The 21,974-nt window shown below is 39.7% G+C and overlaps 1 protein-coding gene across 1 annotated transcript in view; it reads right to left on the minus strand.

Annotated features, from left to right (window-relative positions):
- Positions 1-21,974, minus strand: part of FIG4 (FIG4 phosphoinositide 5-phosphatase) — a 169,879-nt gene that overhangs the window by 111,534 nt on the left and 36,371 nt on the right. Inside the window, exons 2-5 of the mRNA XM_061131543.1 lie at positions 13,230-13,328; positions 11,488-11,611; positions 4,646-4,802; positions 2,913-2,963 (exon numbers count right to left, since the gene is read on the minus strand). Of these exons, the coding sequence (XP_060987526.1) occupies positions 2,913-2,963; positions 4,646-4,802; positions 11,488-11,611; positions 13,230-13,328 (431 nt within the window). The remainder of the gene's footprint in view (positions 1-2,912; positions 2,964-4,645; positions 4,803-11,487; positions 11,612-13,229; positions 13,329-21,974) is intronic.

Raw genomic sequence — 21,974 nt, forward strand, 5'->3', positions numbered from 1 at the left:
ATGCAAATCAAAACAACAATGAGATACCATTTCATACCTATTAGAATGGCTATTATTAAAACAAGAAACGGCAGGGTTGGCAAGGATGTAGAGAAAAGAGAACTCTTTGCACTGCTGGTGGGAACATAAATTGGTGCAGCCATTATGGAAAATAAAATAGCAGTTCCTAAAAAATTAAAAACAGAACTACCATTTGATCCAGAAATCCCATTTCTGGTTATATATCCAAAAGAAAAAAGATCACCATCTCAAAGAGCTATCTGCACCCCCATGCTCACAGCAGAATTAATCAAAATACCCAGATGTGGCAATAGCCACAAATGAACAGATTAATAAATTAGCAAAGGAACAGATAAATAAAATGTAGGGTATATAAAAGAAAATGGTAGTTGCCAGTGGCTGGGGGAAATGGAGAACTATAGGTCAAAGAGTACAAACTCTTAGACAGAAGATAAATAAGATCTGCTTATCTAAGGTACAGCATGGTAACTATAATTAACAATACTGAATTATATGCTTGAAATGTGTTAAGGGAGTAAATCACGTGTTATCAGTACACACACACACAAAATCACAACTATGTCATGGGATGAAGATGTTAACTAACACTGTGGTAATCATTCTGCAATACATCCATGTATCTAATCATCACTTTGTATGACTTAAACTTACAGATGTCAGTAATATCTCAATAAAGCTGGGGGTGGGGTGAGAAACTTGGCTTTTAACAGTCAACTTTTCCTATTTAAAACAACTGATTTATCCTAGCTGAATCTTAAGAATGTAATACAACCTTTTTTAAAGTCTTTAACCTCATATTCTTTACTTATGGAATAAGTTGGTAAGAACTCAGTATGAGGATGCAGATGAACTTGAGAAACACGAAGGAGAAATCACTTCTAACAGTTAGCTCCACTGAGCTTCAGTAATACCTCAGAGAGACCATAAACAATTAAGCAATAATGGCTGAAAAGCAAATGATGGAGGCAAATACAATGGAAATATACTTTCTATAAACATTCGTGGAAGTGAAAGTTATTTCTTTAGAAGCCCTTCACTATACCATTGCTAAAGTAATTAACTTTCTTCAGTTTCACATCAATGAAGACATCCTCCACTCTACATAGTAGACATGTTTTTATTTCATAAATAAATAAATGGTTAACTATTTTAACAGTTTAAATATAAATTTAAAATAATGCAAAGCACCCTAATAGTACATAATGCCAACAGCTACAACACTCTGGGTCCTCTGCTTAGTCCTATGACTCAAGTCCATTGATATATGGTATTTTGTGTTCTACATTTACTTTGGGCATTGTAAGGGACAGAATTTTCCATGCAGCACAAGAACTTGCTATCTGCCTGGCCTACATATTGGTCGCTTCAGTGATGCTCTGAAGCATCTCTCAGGATGCTCTGCTATAATTTACTTGCTTATTTTTCAATTCACCATATTGGGTTGTCCCTGCATTGGTTGGTTTGCTTGTTTGGGCCATGATAGAGAAGCTATCTGTAAAGCTAGTGCCTTTACAAACAGGGACTAATATTTTCTCTCCTGATTTATTTTCTTCAGATATATTTTCATACATACTTGATGCTATATTCCTCTCCAGGAAAATTATTAATTTACAATGCCAACAACAATATGTTGGTACTGCAACAGTTTTCCCTGTTTTGAGTTTATTTTTACTAGACTGTCAACTGAAAACTGTGAAATGGTTACAAAACTCTGTATATAAACTTTTTAAAAATTTATTTAACTGGAGGATAATTACTTTACAATATGGCGATGGTTCTTGCCATACGTCAACATGAATCAACCACAGGTATACATGTGTCCCCCCCCAACCCTGAATCCCCCTCCCACCTCCCTGTATATAGACAATGCAGATTTAATTTTTGTAATTCAAAATTCTGAAATAAGCCATTACAGTGTATTGAGTAGAGATCCCTGCGCTATACAGTGAGGCCGATTAGTTGTCTATTTTACATATAATAGTGTCTGAACGTCCATTCCAATCTCCCAATTTATGCCTCTGTTCACTTAACCTTAGCGACATAAGTTTGTTTTCTGTATCTGTGACCAATTCTCTATAATGGCCTATATGGGAAAAGAATCTTAAAAAAAACCAGAGTAGATGCATGTATCCCCTCCCCCCATAGAGCTGACTCACGCCGCCGTACAGCAGAAATTAACACAACACTGTAGATCAACTGTACTCCAATAAAAACTTTTTAAAAAAGTGCAGAAATGGACATGATTTGCAATATTTGTTTTGTTAATGTTTTATAGTTTGGCCCTTAATTAATTCAACAACTGTGTGTTTATGTATTAATCTCTAGATTTAGTATCTTGTGACATTTTCTATTTGGTGTGCTAGATGAAAATGTATATTTAAGAACTGGCAATAATTATTTTTAATAGAGTGCTTCTTGCCAGTCCTACAGGAGTAATTTAATTTCTTCAATCTTTAATTTGCTCTTCTGTAAAAAATACAAGATCAGTGTATAATTTTAAATTATTATTGCCACTCTCATTTGAATAAAGGATGCAGGAATTTTAAAATTTCCTGTTTCAGAGATGATGATAATATTGAAAACTTCAGAAGTAAATATCTTCAAACTCAAAAAAAATTACAAAATAAAAATATTTCTTTAAAATCATAATGAAAAGATGATTTTTCATAGTAAAAATAATTACCATTTAATTTATCCATTCAAAATTTCAAAAATTAGATTTTTAAAAGGAGGAATACTTGTATTTATATTATTTCAGATGAAAAGATTTGGCTATGTTTTTAAAAAAGAATAATCAAAGTACTACTGTGTCCTCTGATTCTGTTTTTACCCTGTAGGAAGTAATATAAACATTTAAGAGACTGACAGAGCAAAACTAAGCTCAAACTTACCTAAAGTAAAAATTGCTGGATAGGTCCACATTTTGGAATATTCGTAGATACCTTAAAAAAAAATGATTACTATAGTTAACAATATGATGACTACAGTTACCACTGCTATGATATTTATGAAAGTTAAGAGAATAGATCCTGAAAGTTCTCATCACATGAAAAAAAATGTTCTTCTTTTTATTGTGTCTTTATGAGATGATGGATGCTAACTACACCTATTATGGTTATCATTTCACAATATACATAAGTGAAATCATTATGCTGAACACCTTAAATGTACACAGTGGTATATGTCAATTTTATCTCAATAAAACTGGGAAAAAAATGACAGTAAACTATATAAGATATAATTTTTTTCAGTTAGTATAAGACAAAATTCAACTTTATCTGGTAAACTCTACTTACTCGTCTGAAACAAAATTGTTTTTTTAACCCCAGTTCCAAACATCAAAGGTAGTGTCACAAAGTTCCAGAAAACCACTATCTAAGAAGGTTTTTTTTTTCTAAGAAGGTTTTAAGCAAGAAAACCACATCACCTTTAAATTCTGGCTCATGTTCTAGAACAACACTATAAAGGTACAAAGTGTAATTTTAATTACACTAAGCTGCTATCTTCCCTAAAAACTCATAAACATGCCTAACTTTTTTCCATTTTGAGTCTTTATAACATCAAACCAATTCTAGCATTTTCTCTATCAATTCATTATTTATTAAGTCTTTCTCCATATGCCCAAGGTTCCAATAATTTCCCCAAAAAACTTTTTGAAGCTTTCAAACACATAGAAAAATTGGGGGGGGGGGGGGGGAATAGTATACTGAATAGCAGTATGTCCGTCACCTGAATTCACTGTTAAATATTTCTCCTTATACATATATACATTCTCTCTCTTTAAATACACAAGTACATTTTATTTTTCTAAACCATTTACAGTAAGCAGCAAACATGATGACAGTCCTAAATATTATGTATCTTAATATTATGTATCTATTGTGAACAAGGACAATATCCTAAATAACCAGAATGTCACTAATACACTCAAAATTTAATACTGATCCAATACTCCCTAGCATATAGTTCACATAAAACCATTCCGGCAAAGTCCTTTACAACTCTGTGCCTGTGTGTGTATACACATTGCGTACATATTTTAATCCAGGATCCAACAGATTCAAGTGCTGCACTTTGTCATATTTATTCTAAAATCTAACTCTCTGGCTGTTCCTGTATTTCACGACACTGACATTCCTGAAGGGTCCGGGCCAGTTGTCTTACAGAAAGTCCCACATATGGATCTGTCTGATTATTTTACTCATGCTTAGATCCAATTTAAATATTTTTAGTAAGAAAACTACACAGGCTATTGGTGTCCTTCCCACTGCTTCATATTAAGAGGCAAATAATGTCAGTTTTGTCTCATTATTGGTGATGCCAAGTTTGATCATTTGGTTAAATATGTTTGTCATTTTTTTCTCTTTGTTAATAATAAAAAATATTCACGAGGTATTCATGAAGTACAGTATGTCAACAATAACCTCTCACCTAATAGTTTTAGCAGCCATTATTGATTCTTGCCCAAATCAATTATCAAAATGCAGGATCTTCAATAGCGCTTGAACAAAAGCTGTAGCATTCTGAGCCAGTATTTACATTTTAACATTTATAATCTATTGACTATGTTTTGCTTTTCAATTGGTCTACAGACACAAAAACAGCAGTTACCACCAATACATACCTAGTTTCATCAGGATGACTAATCCGTACAGAATCATTGGGTATATAGATCATATTTGTATCTTCAATCTTATATATTGCATGACCTCCAATATCTGCCATCTTCCTCCTTTTGGTTATTAACACAATATAATAGCCTTCTAAAAACCTGACAAAACCTACACAACAACAACAACAAAAAAGAAAGATAAATACATCTCCTAAACTTAGTAATGCTTTCAGATACATATTTAAAAGGCAAAAAGACTTTGACTTATTTCCTGCTTTATTATTTCTCTGATATATAGCCATACAAATTTTCAGCTGGTTTAGAGTTATTCTCTAGAAATGTTTATCTCACTTAAAAATACTACTGTGAACAATTTTATTATAGGAAGACAGTATGTGTTACGGTTCAGTAACACTAAATTCCCAACTACACACTAGTTACCATACCGTCTTGGTTAAAAATGTTCTGGCTCCCAGAACTTTTGCTTTGAGAGTTAAAACTAATTCTCTTCGTGGTTGGGGGAAGGGAGAGGGGCACACGTCTGAACCAGCTATGTGAGGAGCTCAGCAGACCCTCTCCCCAGTGACTGGTGAAAATTATAAAACCAAAACACTGACAGTTTCTGGAAATTCTCCTAATGGCATACAGCAAATGGAGAAACATTTATTCAAAAAAATCTACTAGATCTTGGAAAGACCAGCCAGTCTGTGGCCTCTGAACCATAGCTTGCTTCCCTCCTACACCCTTCTCCCAATTCAGTGTGACGAGTGTCTACTCCCAGCAGGTGTCCCCAAAAAGACAGCACCCCCTCTTCCCTCCCCAGCTCTCAGTCTAGTGCCCCGGTTTCTGCTCAGGAGGTACAGGCCACCAGCGTATCTCATCCCCTCAGCTCTGTGCTGCAAATTCTTTATTCCAGGCAAGCACATCTGAAACTGGTGGCTCCTTTCTTCTACCCATTTCCTACTCACAGAGTGAGGCTCTACCCCAGCACAGATTCTGGATCCCAGCACCCCAGCTCACTCACTGTGGGAGTCAGATACGGTCACACACGGCTGACTTCCTATCAGAAACAACGGAGGCCAGAAGGCTGTGGGATAACTTATTCAAAGCACTGAAAGAAAAGCTCAACCAAGGATCTTCCATATACAGCCTAACGTTTTTTCAAAACTAACTTTCTTGTGTGCACGTGTGGGCGTCCCACTTGCACTTGCCATCTTTCTCTCTCTCCGAGTGTTGCACTCTATAAAGTCTGAGCTAGGATCTTGGAGCTATAAATTTTTGCTCTAGAATTGGCAAATATCCATAGTCTGTGCCGTGTTATTCTTCGTTGAGATTAGCAATTGAACGTACTAATGTAAATGAGCCAAAATATTTAAGATAAAGATACCATAAGGATTTTAATGAACCACGTTATTGCTATTAAAACAATGAAAAAATACTTACATTCTGGACAGCCACAAAGCACATTTTTTAAAAATGTTCATCTGTGCTCCTCCCCACTAGAGGGAAATGGCAACCCACTCCCCAGTATATGGAGAATTCCATGGACATAGGAGCCTGGTGGGCTACAGTCCATTGGGTCACAAAGAGTCAGAAGTGACTGAGTGATGCATCTGGGCTACCTCCACTTGGAGACAAGCCCAAAATTCCCTGACTAAAGCTAAAGGACATTAAATAGGAAAAAAAGCTTAATGTCAATCTCATTAAAAGCAAGTTAGGAAGCAGTTATCCTTTAAGAAGGCCAAAACCTACGAAAGCAAGGGTCTTGGAAGCAGCATAAACACCCAAAATGGGAATCTAATTGAGTTTAAGTAATAAATATTTCCAAGACAAATCAGCTTTCCTTTTGTTCTTGTTATGTAGTTTTTATATAAGGAAAAAACCTCTTTGTAATAATTTCCCCCAACCTGCATTCCAATTGAATTTTATGTTTTCAGTTCTAGACTATTTCATCCTACATATCCCTTTATATTTTTAATAAAGCAAATATACTGTATAAAAGAACACTCTCTACCAGAATAAGTGCTTTTTGCATATTATGAGTATTTTCTTTTTACTACCAAATGGAAATGTCACTCGTTTTTTTAAGAGGTTCCCATCAAATACAGCCGACAATTAAAAGGCTTCAGTCTGGCACAGACCTCTGTCAAAAGTCAGCCTCATCATCAATTTAACACAAGAAAGACCAGGACAAGTTTTTTCATCTTCATTCTGTGCACTTCTGATCCCAGACCAACTTCCCCAAGTCCTTCCCAGGAGCCTAGACGACAGTCATTATGCAAAAGTGACTTCTTTTTCTCCAAGCAGAGAAGGCTATGTCATTTGTGACGGACCCCAAGCAAAGTCAATAAACAGGGACAGTGAGAGGATGGGTGGTGTGGAATTCCGGTGGCTGGAGAGCATCCCACAAGCTCACCAACAGGGAAGAGGGCAGTATCCTGCTAGGTCACCCTGTCAGCTGGTCACTATCTTCAGAGCCTCTCTGCACGCTGACAGAGAGGTATCAAAAACCACAAGGGGCCACAGTGACACCCTAACACCAAGCCTGTCATCCCCTCACGAGCTGAGGCCCACGTGCCATTGCTGTTTTCCCTTTCTCTTGGATCTGCAATCTCTTTCTAAGGGTGCTGCTTTAAAGAACAACCAAGTCCATCACTTAGTCTACTATGAAGACACTTACTCTACCACTCCCCTTCAACCTACTAGCAGCTTACAAGAGTGTCCTCTCTTGTATCAAGGACGTGTATCAAAAGGAGCTGGATGGTCAGAGCACCGAGAGTAGTGAGGACTACAGGCCTCCACCCAAATGGCCCAGGACCACGTTAAAACCTGGGTGAGAGTGACTGACACTTCTCACTGTCACACAGTCTTATAACCACTGCTGAGATCAACATAATATTTCCATCACCCCAAAAACATCCCCTCAGGCCCCTTTGATGTCCATCCACTCTTCCCACCCCCAGCACCTGGCAACCACTGATGGATTTTCTGACCCTGCAGATTTGCCTTCTGTAGTATATCACAGAAAAAGGCAGGAGCATAAAAACAAACAAACAAAAAATGGGTGAGCGAGGCTCATGACCTATCTGGTGGTCTCCCAAACCTCCTGGCTGTCAAAACACAGTGGAACAAGTCATAAATGGGCACCACAGCTACGGCATAGGCTCAATCCACGTCTAGGGACCAGAGATGGTCCGTGAGCTTTCAGCACCAGTCCGTAAAGAGAAACGCAAACTGAAAGGAAGGGTTTAGGAACATCAGAGTTCATGATCAATGAACCGGCCTTGAACAGACAAGACTCGTTTGGATATTATGAACTTATGTGATGAGTCACATGTGGTCCAAGCTGATGACAAGTTATGCCCAGTAGGCTCTTGTGTTGGTCTTGACACATTTCTGGAAAAAAGACTGGTCCTTTACTATAGACAGTTGAGAAACAGCTCTATATTCTTATAGATTGTGAATTAAATTAACCATGGTAACAGTTCAAAACAGTTCAGCAAAATTACTCTTCACAAATTGGGCATGCTGAAAGAATTGAGAGAGAAAATACTTCAGCCGCAGAACAGAAGACAACCATTCAAGTCCTTTCACACATGTATTATTCTGACAATCAGACTATATATTTTTCCAAGGTAAGTATTTTGTGTTTTGCTATTTCAGCTGCCCTTATTTTGTGTTTTACTATTTCAGTAGCCCTCATTTGTCTAGCCAGTGCTAGACAAATCATAGCCTTTTATTAAGTCCTTATTTACCCTTCAAAGATTCTAAGCATGGTTGAATTAGAATAAATAAAGTGCATTTCCACGAAAGTAATAAATGCTTACTTAGTACATTACTGTGTCACTTTACTGGCAAGTCAGCCTTATAGTGACTTCACCATCCAAGGAGAGTCTCAAAGGGGCCTCAAATTGGGACAGAAATGTACCACAATATCTAAGAATGCCACTTAAGAGAAACATGGCGACACCTTCAGTCCTCATCCAAAGTTTATTAATAGCTGTGTATAAAATGAGCATTTATTCGTCTATAAACTTGGTTATCTGTGGATTAAAATTAAGCTATGGTTTTACAAGCTTAGTTATCAATAGATTTAAAATGAGGCAAGGAATATTGCTAAAAGCAAATATGCCCAGAAAAATGAAGAATGGTGAAAGTACCATTAAAGTGCATGCATGCTAAGTCACTGCAGTCATGTCCAACTCTTTGCAACCCATGGGCTGTAGCCCATCAGGCTCCTCTGTACATGGGATTCTCTAAGCACAAATACTGGAGTGGGTTGCCATGCCCTCCTCCAGGGGATCTTCCTGACCCAGGGATCAAACCCGCATCTCTTACGTCCCCTACATTGGCAGGCGGGTTCTTTACCACTAGTGCCACCTGCGAAGCCCAGGACAGCTTCTAGAGGCCACTTAATGTAAAAAGCAAACTGCCCAATACAATTCCAAAACACCCAAGGGCAGCTATTTTAAAATACAGTTCAGTGGGCTTCCCAGGTGGCACTAGTGGTAAAGAACCCGCCTGCCAATGCAGGAGACATAAGAGATGTGGCTTCGATCCCTGGGTGAGGAAGATCCCCTGGAGGAGGGCACGGCACCCACTCCAGTATTCTTGCCTGGAGAATCCCATGGACAGAGGAGCCTGACAGGCTACAGCACACAGGGTCACAAAGAGTCAGACACAGCTGAAGTAACTTAGCACACACACCCACAACTGATCTTCAACTCATTATACTTAATTACCAAGGAAGGTTCAAGTTTGAATATTTAACTCTGGCTAATTAGGCATTCAATATTACATATACCATAGGAAATTTACATTTTGAAAATTTACATTTTTCAAAAGTTTTAATAAAGTATTTAGCATTTAAATACTATAAATAAAATATAGCATTTAAGGAAATGAGTTTAACCTATTAAGTATCTAATTAAGCCTAATGTATTTAAGAGACTTTTTTTATTTCTAGATTTTTTTCTTTGATTAAGAGTTAAGTAACACTTAAAGTGGAATTTAACATATGTGGAGTATATGGAATTGAAACACATGAACTCACTTGACATACACTAACATGCACATGTTATCCATTAAATGTTATCCATTAAACACTTATCCATTAAACATGAAACCTCAAGGGATTTGTCTAGACTAAGCAGAAGGTACACAGAAGGCGCCAGTCCTATGCAGAAGAAGCTAATCATACTGACCACTCTCGAACTTCCCTGGCAGCCGCCTTAGACACAAAATGGACCTAAAGGGATTCCACGTGAAGGGCTATGAGAGCACATCAAGAAAAACAAACTTCAAACACAGCAGAATATGCATAATCAAAGTCTCAACAAGTACACATTCACCAAATAGAAAGTGCTAATCAGAAAAATGAACATACGAATATGAAACTATATAGCACAGGTCAGTCCATATTAATTTTGTTAACATCTACAGACACCACTCAGTAAATATTATAGACAGTTCAGCAGGTTTAAGAAGCAGAAAGATAATTTTGTGTTGGGGGGGAAAAAAAAAAAAAGACTTGAAATATGGCCATGCCAACAGGGAAGCTGAGATACAACTGCCCCCTGCCTGGCTTCCAAGGCCCCAGAGATCTGGCCTCACCAGCCGCTTGCCAGCATTCCAGGACCCGTGGGCATCTTCATACCGGTGCTTCTGCTGTCACCCCTCCTGGAGCTCTCTCCTCCCTTCCCCACATCCATCCAAAGCTTGCTTCTCCTCCAGGGTCCAGCCTGAGTCTTATCTTCTCCAGGAAATCTTTCCTGGCCACTCCAGGTCCAAGTAGTCTACCTCTTATGTAATCTCCAGCATTTACTACTGACTACACAACTGGGATCCAAATTCCAGTCCTGGAGTTGTTTCCTGGGCACTGGGTTTTGTCCTCCCACCCCACCCCCGTCCAATCCAATCATCCTAAGACTCCCCGGGACAAATCCAGGAGCAAAGATAGGTTTTCTGACCCACTGTCACAAGGAACAACGCACCAGAAGAACTGCGGGGCATCTCCCAAACGCCCCACAAGCTGGACTCCTTTAAAGGCCAGGGCCACCTCTATGCTTGTTCATGAATAAGTAAAGCCGTTATTATAGGATTTGGGAAAGAGATTAGGTAAAATTTAAATGAAGAGGCTCAAACCAGAGCAAGATTGAATGTAAAGAGATAAACATCAGGTCTGTACTGTGAAGGGACTCGGGGTCTCATTTCCTTGAAAGCAATAAAGTGAACAGAGCCACAGTCGGCCGCATCCAGAAAGCCCTTATCTGAGGCTCCGCGCGCGCCTCGTCAACCGAGGCTGCCTCTCTGCATCAAAATGACTTAGATCATCCAGGCGATGGGGGCATGTTTTCTCTCACCGACACGACTTTAAAGAGCAAAGTTTCTGACTGTCTGTGATTTTAGAGAACAAAGTTTCTCAGAGTAAGAAAGCAGTTGTCACTCAGAGAAGGGGCTCGGGACACTTCACACTGCAGCGTGTCTTTGAGAGAAACTCCTCTAATTTAAAAGCTGGTTTTACCTGTACCTGTTTTTCCAGCTGATGTTTACAACTCCAAGCCAATTTCCACTTTTTCATTTCTTGCCAAGTCAGACTCCTTAGAGGTCCAAACCATCGCTACATTTGTTCACATCCTACAGGAAACTGACCACAGTCCTGAGTGTATGGCAGATATTATATAAAGGCTGTTTGATACCTGGTTGATAGATGATGCAGTTTTAAATAACCAAAGTCACAGAAGGTGGGTCACATTTACAAACCTATATAAATAGGAGCCTTGCAAGCTATCTTCAAGTAGTCTATATATAAAAAAAAAAAAAAAGAGGTTGAAAGAGGGAGGCATCGTTCTTACCTACAACACCAAAAGCTGAAACAGCTCGAAATAACCCAGAGGAGCCTTTCTGTCCCATCTTTGTCCTGTTTCCTAGATCCAAGCGCCCAAGAAGTTCTCGCACTTCTTGTTGAGTATATACATGCTAGAAATAAGCAGATTAATCTGTAAGGTTGAGTTTGATTTTTAGATTCATTATTTATTTACCTCTGAAAATTAAGTTTTCTACAGCTTTACATCATTAGCTATTTCACAGAGAAGTATATAAAAGTGCAAGACTAAGCTACAATTCTAAAAAGCCGACAAATTTTTTAACATTAGCGGTTAATTAAGGGTGGTTACTGGATCACATGTTGCTGTACTTAAAAGGTATACCAAAATCTTATCTTCTGGATCAGAGATTCAGAGGAATGAGGAATCCACAGACAAGTTTCAAGAAATCTATAAACTCCTTAAAATTGTATGCAAAGTTTTGGTTAAATGTGCATACATGTATTCTTATGAGAAGGCCCATAGCTTTTCTTAGATTCTCAAAGAGATTCCCAATCAACCACTCCTATCCCCAAGTTAACCCACGTATCATTCAGTTCAGTTCAGTCGTGTCCAACTCTTTGCGACCCCATGAATCGCAGCATGCCAGGCCTCCCTGTCCATCACCAACTCCCGGAGTTTACTCAAACTCATGTCCATCGAGTTGGTGATGCCATCCAGCCATCTCATCCTCTGTCATCCCTTTCTCTTCCTGCCCCCAATGCCTCCCAGCATCAGGGTCTTTTCCAATGAGTCAACTCTTCGCATGAAGTGACCGAAGTACTAGAGTTTCAGCTTCAGCGTCAGTCCTTCCAATGAACACCCAGGACTGATCTCCTTTAGGATGGACTGGTTGGATCTCCTTGCAGTCCAAGGGACTCTAAACAGTCAAGTATCATTACATTGTATTAATAAATACTGCCAGCTGGTATGTGTGTGGGCGAAGGAGGACCATGATACCCAAAAGAATGGGAAGTGACAAAACACAATATATCCAAAATTATTATAACATAGAAATTAGTTTTCCAAAGAGCTTAGTGAAAATGAGTTCCAAACTACAGCTATTGATACCTTTGAAAAACCAGGAATCCACACGGATTCAGAAATATTCAGACAGGAACTTCAACACAAAGTGTTAGTTAGCTGCTCTCACCTGAGAGTTAAAATTAACTGTTCAATCCCACCTTACTATATTTCTCTTTTGACTAAAAGCCTCATATTTTTGTGCCATCTGAATTAAGTCCCAACTCTGAATAATATGACATGTGGATAAGAATAGCTTAACATTTCTCTAGCAAGTCATCAGAAGTGACCCTACCAATCACTTTTACCAGTATAATAAAAAGTGCAATAGAGAAGTCCTTATTGACTTCAAGGAGCTTCATATTAAAGAAGAAGAATAAATAATCTCTTTGGTGGATGCAATATTGAGAGTTATATCAGATCCTTAAAATGGCACCCCTTTAAGAAAATATATTCATTATCTTATCCAAAGAGTTTGCTTCATAAAAAATCAAAACGAAGGACAAAGTGTAATTCTGGCAAACTTTCTGACTTCAGTAATTTTAGAAACCAGATTAGAAATTAAAAGTTCTAGCCAGCCATGAAAAACTGTCATTTCTAGATGTATGATAAAAAAAGTATACATCACTAGAAGCTGTAAGGATATTTCATATCCATTAAATAAGAAGTACAAAGGTTTCTGTCTGTATTCAGGTTGTCAAGATACTTACCCTGTCATCAATGATAACCAAATCTTTTGGTTCTGTTCTGTCAATTTTCAAAACACGGTATTTTGTTTCTGCATGATTGCTCCCAACTAGGAAGTATCTCTATAAAGAAAAGGAAATGTCATTAGTTTTTTTAAGACAGCTTGCCTTATACACATTTTATAATAACTTTGTATTTTTATCATTAAATACATTAATTAAGTCAGGTTACTTTTAAAAAGAAATATTTCTGTTAAGTACTACTGGCAGATTAAAGAAAGGCTGATTCTAAAAGGTCAACTTAAAAATTGAAATATTCATCGTGGTGACATGATTAGCAGTCTGATATTTAAAATGTACCCAGTAACCAGGTCAGATGAATTTAATTATATTACACAGAGATTAACCTAACTGGGGACTGATGTTTAAACTTTGCCAGGAAACAGAGGCTCTGGTAAGAATTAAAAAGCTCAACACATAATTAGGAATGCTTAGACAATTATAGCTATTAAAATATTGATATTTTATCAAATAAACCTTTATACATTTTCTGTAGAAGACTAAAAATGACTTTAATATAGCAACTGTAAAAATCAACCGCAAAGTCCCGATAAAAAATTAAAATGAATGTACTTTCTGAAATGGCTTTTTATAGATAAGCTGCAGGAAATAATTAATATTCTTTCTTTTCTGAAACACTTCCTTGGAGCATTGTACCTGAACACATTAGTCTTCTTCAATGAATACTGAGAATAAAATGAATAATAAAAATACAGAAAAACAATCTTCCTACATTGAAAGAAAATGCTTTTCAGAAAACCTAAACCAGATGAATAATTTTCAAACTGTGTTTAAGAAAATATGTAAAACTCCATTAGGAAAAATATATTTAAAATATTTTGCTTCAAAAAAGTCCTTTAAAGTGACTCTTTTTCAACACTGCAAAAATTAAGAACACATTGCCACCATCAATTGGCATCCAACCATCTCATCAGTCACATAAGACACAGACAGACAAAGCAATTAAATAACAAATAAGATTCTTTAGATTAATGGCCAAACTGAAGTATAGGTACTGAGAGCAGGAAAGATTAATGTGAGCTACTAAAGGTGCAGAAAACCTCAGAGGACTTAGGACTTAAAAGTGAGCCTTGAAGGTTGGAGAAGATTTTTTAAGGTAAGATTTTATAATAGAAGATAGGTATAACAGAAGATACATATGTGCTCGGTTGTGTCCGACTCTTTGTGACTCCATGGACCCACCAGGCTCCTCTGTCCATGGGGATTCTCCAGGCAAGAACACTGGAGTGGGCTGGCATTTCCTACTCCAGGGAATCTTCTCGAACCAGGGATGGAACTTGCATCTCTTGTGTCTCCTACACTGGCCAGTGGACTCTTTACCACTGCGTCACCTGGGAAGCCCCATAACAAGATGAGAACTTGGTTACATCGTTTTAATACTAAAGCTGTAAAAATGGATGAGCTTTTAAAGTAAGTATATATCTGTTTACAAAGGTATGATCTAGACTTTCAGATTATAAAGAACAAAACTGTATGTTAAAAGATGATAGGTTAGGGACTTCCCTGGCTAGCCAGTGGTTAAGACTCTGTGATTCCACCGCAAGGGGCATAGATTAGATTCCTGGTCAGGGAACTAAGATCCTGCATGCCACAAAGAGCAGCCAAAATAAAAAAATAAATACAATTATGTTCATTAAAAAAAAAAAGATGATGGGTTAGCCCATGCTTAAGGGGAAAACTAACCAAAATACTGAATCCCTTGTGTTCTAGGGAGAAATACAGTCTAGATGAAAGTAATCAGTTATCATGAGGAAGAAACTGAGCAATTAAAATAAATTAGTAAACTAAAACAAGACAGCCAGTGACCAGGATGCGCTGGAGGAGCAGCTGGAACGGCAGGGACTCGGCGAGAGGGAGGAAGTCCAAGTTCTCAGGCTGGCCTCAGTGAGTCCCTCCCCGAGACCCTACCCACCACTGAGAGGAAAGTGGGGTCACCAGCCTAATAAACTCAACCACAGAAGATTGGCCTATAAACTACATGTTTGCTAGCAGGAAAGGAAACCACCTTCTTGATCACTTGAGGAAAAACAGGTTCCCAGGAAAAGAAACAGTGAGTGCAAAGACTAGAACAGCGAAGAAGCTCGCTGAGTCTGTTAGAGGAAGAAGATTAACAGAGACGATGCTTATAAAAACACCTAACCCAGTGAAGTGTCTAACACACAGAAAAGGCACTCAATGAGGGTTACTTTTCTTAGCTTTACTTTTTAAGATATTAGCAAGTCTATGTCATTGTATTTGAGAAAAAGACTCCAAATAGAGGAAAAAAGAGATAGCCCCCGAGGGGAAAAAAGCATGCACGGGACCAGAATGGAACCAGAGTGGGGAAAATACACAAGTCTATTAGTAATCAGTCTCTGTCCTCAGAGAGAAGAGCATGCAATGTAACAGCCACAAACAGCGCGCTATAACAGAGGTCTGAACTGGACAATGACGAAACACGAAGGGCACTTCGCTCACTTGCGGAGGGACAGAGCAAGCTGTCCAGACAGGCTGGTGTTGTCCCGCTGCTATCGGACCTTGGAGGATCTCTAAACAGGACTCCAAATCCTGAGCCAAGATAGAGCAGGTAACATTTCCTGCCCCCCACTCCTGCTCCTGCCAGAGCACTTTTTTGCTCAGAGCGCTTCCTTCTGAGCGCCCTGCTAAATTTGTTTGGGGCTACTCTATCCCGTTCACCTATTATAAGCACCTCCGGAGTCTGACTCCTGTGGTTTTTTAATTCTAGTCCAGTAGTGCAATCTGGTTCTGCAGGCATTGAGTACGTGTTAAATGGAAGAACACTCACTCACCACAGGCTAACCATTTAATCTACTTTCTACAACATTCACACTAAGCCATCTTTCTTGGTAAACTGCACAGAAAGACAGTCCTTCTAAGTCAACCACGTCATGGGATTCTCCGGGCAAGCATACTGGAGTGGGTTACCATTCCCTTCTCCAGGGGATCTTCCCAACTCAAGAATGGAACCTGCGACTCTTGTATTGCAAGTGGATTCTTTACCGTCTGAGCTATATATAACTGAATCACTCAGTAAAGAGCCACATCACAGCTTTAAGAGAGGTAAAACCGCTGAGTGAAATTCCTAGAATTTCAACAGATTCTAGGAAATCTAAAAATGAACTGCGGTAGGACCATGACTTGGCAGTTTGTAATAAAAAGACTGAATTCCTGGGGTGGGAGTAGACAAATGCACTCTTGGCCTTTTGGAGCGCACACAGGAGAGCGGATCTGCACCCCTCTTATCCAGACCCTCGCGTGAAGTCTTTACCCCAGGAAGCGGCGGAGCCAAGGCAAAAATCCACAGAACTCAGAAGCAGGTCGGAGTGGGAAGAAAGAAACGGGAAGCAGTACAACTATCCACATTCTCTATTAAAGTGGTCCAAGAATCCTGAAAACGTTTTGTGCAGAGAAGAGCGACCTCTTGTGGAATCAGTGATGTGGGGAGAAACCCACGGCGCTCAGCAGGGAACAGAATGACGCTCCTGCACTGCCCCCTGGCGGGCGAGTCGCAGGCTTTCAGGCCAAATGTTTAAGAGGTAACTTTTCCAGAAAGGCCTTAATTCTACTTGGTTTGATTAACTATACACAGACACACACACACACATACACATATATTTATCCTTAGGCTTTATTATATTTAACTATTATATTTATTATATATAAATATATATTATATATATTTATTATATTTTATAATATTATATTTATTATATATTATAAATATATATATTATATATTTAATGCTTCAAAATTTATTTCAGCATTTTGGGGCTTAAAAATAGCCCTGAAATATCTTTTCCTTAAATTCTTCTCCACTGTTTATTTTTTTCTTTTTTATTTCGAAAATTTTTCAAACCTACAGTAAAATAGAATGGTAAAAGGAAAACCCACATTCCACTCAGCTAGCTTCTCGCATGGTTAACTTCATGTTACATTTTTTTTCTCCCTTCTTCCTTCTAGAGAGAAGCTTTTTTTTTTCTTTTGAACCATGTGAAAAACAAGTTGCAGGTATCATAACACATCATCCCAAAAGCCCTCAACTTGTATTTTCTAAACACAAGGACATCCTCCCACATAATCATAGCAGCCATTGATACATTACCTATAATCCATCAAGTTTCCCCAAATGTCCCAATAGTATCCTTTATGTGCTAAGTCCATTCAGTCGTGTCTGACGCTTTGTGACCCCATGGACTGTAGCCCACCAGGCTCCTCTGTCCATGGGATTCTCCAGGCAAGAATACTGGAGTGGGTTCCGGGGGATCGTCCCGACCCAGGGATGGAACCTGCATCTCTCAAGTCTCCTGCATTGGCAGGTGGGATCTTTAAGACTAGCGCCACCTGAGAAGCCCAGTATCCTTTCTAGCTGGCTTTAAATAAAAAAACAAACATGGAATCCAATCAAGCATTCTGTATAGCACTTGTTACCAGGTCTTTATAAAATATCTTTTAATCTAGAACAGTCGCCCTGCCTTTACTTTCAAAGACTGTCTTTCAGAACATGTTAAGAGAGTCCACAATTTAACAATTTTCCTGGCTTCCTATGGACATCACTCATCTGCCCATGTACCAGTGAATGCCTCCTGTGTGCCAGGCACTGGACTAGATAGCTAAGGGCAAGGATACACTGAAGCTGTATTTTAGGCACATGCCTTGCTAGTGGATTAGATTGGGGGGAAAAGGAGTAATCAATCTGATTACTTTTGCTTGATGAGCAACTAGCTAGATGGAGGTGCCATGGAGGGTTGACCAGAGAAGGAGCAGGTTTGAGGGGAAAACCAAGACTTCTGTTCACACCATTCCCAAAGGGATGAAGTGGGAAGTCGAGTCTGGAGCCCACAGGAGAGATCTCAGAGGACACCATCAGCACATCGGCGGTATGTAAAGTGAAGTCAGGGGACTGGACTAGCCAACCAGGGACAGCAAAGACACGAAGCCCCCTTCCTCCCCGCAAAAAAAAAAAGAAAATCACGAGCCTGAGGCACTCCAAATAAAATGATTTAGAGGCTGAATACGGAGAAGGAACCTGCTGGAAAGGCTAAGAAGAAGGACCAGTGACGGAAAACACCAGGACAGCGGGAGTCATTACAGCAAGGGGAGGAATGATGTGGAAGAGCGGGCAGTGGTCACTGCCCATCAAATGCTGCGGACAGGGCCCACAAAGGTGGGGTTTGAGGACAAGAGCTTGCGAGTGGTCTTTCTGGGGGCAAGGGGCTGTCTCCACGATGGAGGGGGGGCAAAAATCCACAGCAGAGCTGGGTGATGAGCAAATGGGTAGCCTTCCAGGCAAAGAGAGAGGAGTGGAGGGCTCGGCTCACCCCTCCAAACACCTCACTAAAATCACAGTGAAGTTTTTTTATGGTCGTTTTCTTAGGCGCCTCAAGGGCAAGAGAAAGAGAGAAGCAGACTGCAGGGGGGAAAAGAAAATCATTTGAAACTGAAAAGTATACCCAAGGAAGAAAGCAGTAGCAAGTCAAGAAGCAATCCAATTTGCACCATAGAACCCCCAAAGGCAGGGAAATTTGTTGCAGCTCTTATCTCCGGAGGGAGAAGTGTAAAACTTCAGAAAACTGAAGATTAAAAAGGGGCTAGCACAAGCTTCTAAGGAGGAAAAAAAGGCTTCAAGCTAACGATCAAGAATAGCATAACAGTAGAAATTCTCGACAGCAAAACTGAAGGTGGAAGACAGGGACATAATGCCTTCAAATTTTTAAGGGAAAAGTAATTTCAATCTTTAACTCCACATTAGGCCTATCAATCAAACCTGAGGGCCTAATAAGGGCATTTTCAGATATTGTTGTTGCCGTCCAGTCACTAAGTTGTGTCTGACTCTGCGACCCCGTGGACTGCAGCAGGCCAGCCTCCTCTGTCCTCCACTACCTCCTGGAGTTTGCTCAAATTCATGTCCATTGAGTTGGTGATGCTATCTAACCATCTCATCCTCTGCCTCTCTCTTCTTTTGCCTTCAGTCTTTCCCAGAAGTCTTTTCCCAGTCTTTTCCAATGAGTCGGCTCATCGCATCAGGTGGCCAAAGTACTGAAGTTTGAGCTTCAGCATCAGTCCTTCTAAGGAATATTCAGGTTTCCTTTTTGGATTGATTTCCTTTTGGGTTGATTAGACTGGGACTCTCAAGAGTCTTCTCTAGCACCACAATTCGAAAGCATCAATTCTTCAGTGCTCATTTTTTTTTTATGGTCCAACTCTCACATCCTTACATGACTACTGCAAAAACCATAGCTTTGACTACACATACCTTTCTCAGCAAAGTGATATCTCTGCTTTTCAATACACTGAGTTTGTCATAGCTTTCCTTCCAAGGAGCAAGCATCTTTTGTTTTCATGGCTGCAGTCATCATCAGCAGTGATTTTGGAGCCCACGAAAATAAAATCCATCACTGCTTCCACTTTTTCCCTTTCTATTTGCCATCAAGTGATGGGACTGGATGCCATATTCTTAGTTGTTTAAATGTTGAGTTTCAAGCCAGTTTTTTCACTCTCCTCTTTCATCTTCATCTAAAGGTTCTTTAGCTCCTCTTCAATTTCTGTGATTAGGGTGGTATTATCTGCATATCTGAGGTGGTTGTTGTGTCAATCTTGATTCCAGCTTGTGATTCATCCAGCCCAGCATTTTACATGATGTACTCTGAATACAGGGTGACAATATATAGCTTTGTCATACTCTTTTCCCTATTTTGAGCCAGTCAGTATGTCCGGTTCTAACTGCTGCTTCTTGACCTGCATACAGATTTATCAGGAAGCAGGTAAGGTGGTCTGGTTTTCCCATCTCTTTAAAAATTTTCCACAGCTTGTTGCAGTCCACATAGTCAAAGGCTTTACTATAGCCAATGAAGCAGAAGTAGATGTTTTTCTGGAATTCTCTTGCTTTCTCCATGATCCAACAAATGATGGCAATTTGATCTCTGGTTCCTCTGCCTCTCTGGAACCTAGCTTGTACATCTGTTTTCAGTTCATGTATTGCTGAAACTGAGCTTGAAGGAGTCTGAGCATAACCTTGCTAGTATGTGAAATGAGCACAACTGTGCAGTAATTTGAACATTCTTTGGCATTGCCCTTTCTTGGGATTAGCATGAAAACTGACCTTTTTCAGTCCTGTGGCCACTGTTGAGTTTTCCAAATTTGCAAGTTTTCAAATATGAATAGCTCAGCTGGAATTCCATCACCCCCACTAGGTTTTTTCACAGTAATGCTTCCTGAGGCCCACTTGACATCCTACTCCATGGTGTCCAGCCCTAGGTGAGTGACCACACCATCACAGTTATCCAGGTCATTAACACCTTTTTCTGTGTGTGCAGTTCTTCTGCGTATTCTTGCCACCTCTTTTTAATCTCTTCTGCTTCTGTTAGGTCCTTACTGTTCCACACATCTATGGATTCAAAAAGATTCCTGCTGAGGAACCCTTCCTCATGAAGCAATTGAAGGAGCTGCTCCACCAAAATGAGGGCATAACTCAAGAGAGAAAAAAACAGTCCAGGATCTGGGAAAGTAAGGAAATCATCACAGGAGCCGTGATGGGATGGCGGTTAAGGGAGATCCCAGGATGGCGGCTGAGCAGGAGGCCGTGGGAGCAACCAGTGCAGATCGGAGCCCCTGCTTCAGGAAGATGAAGCCAGGAAGAATACCTACTGTGTGAATGTGCTGAGCGGGGACTTACATATCTGGAAAGTTGGGCTGAAACCATTATAAATTAGGAATAACGGGGTTTTAGGAAGAAGGAAAGGTCATCTCGGGTACCTGCAGTCTGAAGTTCAAATGGTGAAGGTGAAAGAGGAGGTAAACAAAATGCCCAAAAGCAACCAAGAGAAAAAGCGAGCAGTAACTGGAGTGTTCGGGACTTTCCTCATCGGGCACACGTCAGTTGGACTGCCTGGCATACACGTGGATGAAAGGAGTTGACTCTGCTGGGGACCATCTGTGTGTGTCCGTAGATTCGCTGAGGGGCAGAGGGGTTGGCAAGAACCGGTGTAGAGAATCAGGACACCAAAAGCAGCTGCCTTAAGATGCCCATTAAGACAGAAGATGCTCCGAGCTGACTTTTCCAAGTATCAAGAAAAAGCTTAAAATCTCACAATGCAGCTTTAACAGTGGTGACTTGGTTTAAAGATGAACGTGTTTCTAAAATATATACATGAACTCCACATAAAATACAGAAGGTAATCCACTTAACAGGAAATGCAGCTATCTACTAACATTACCATCTTCTTTGATAATGACAGGCTAATTAATCACTCAGTTTTCAGCTGAGGGAAGAAAATCAGCTTTCTTGAAAGAGGAGACATTTTAGGTTGTCCTGACAGCTGCGATTAATGTTAAACTGCACTTGAACTTTCAGAATAAAAGGTATTATTTTTAAAGATCATCACAAAGTCACTTCTCACAATCTTTAACAGTCTTGCAGGCCTGCCACCTCGCTGATCCCAGCAATCCTACCACCAGTAACACAGCCCAGGAGGAGAAAGGAGATTCTGACAGTCAGAGGGATGTTGCCAAGTTCATTCTTCATGGCGTCAGGGTTTTGCTGATGGGGAAGCATTAAATCCCCTCTGGAAACAAGTGGGAACTTTGTCACCTCCAACCACACGTTCTAAATCGGCCATCATCACCATGATTCTCTTTCCAACTTTACATCAACTGGTTCCCAGTTCCAGTCCCTTTGGGACCCACATCCTG

Source organism: Dama dama, chromosome 28 (genome assembly GCF_033118175.1).
Source record: "Dama dama isolate Ldn47 chromosome 28, ASM3311817v1, whole genome shotgun sequence".
Lineage (NCBI taxonomy): Eukaryota > Metazoa > Chordata > Mammalia > Artiodactyla > Cervidae > Dama > Dama dama.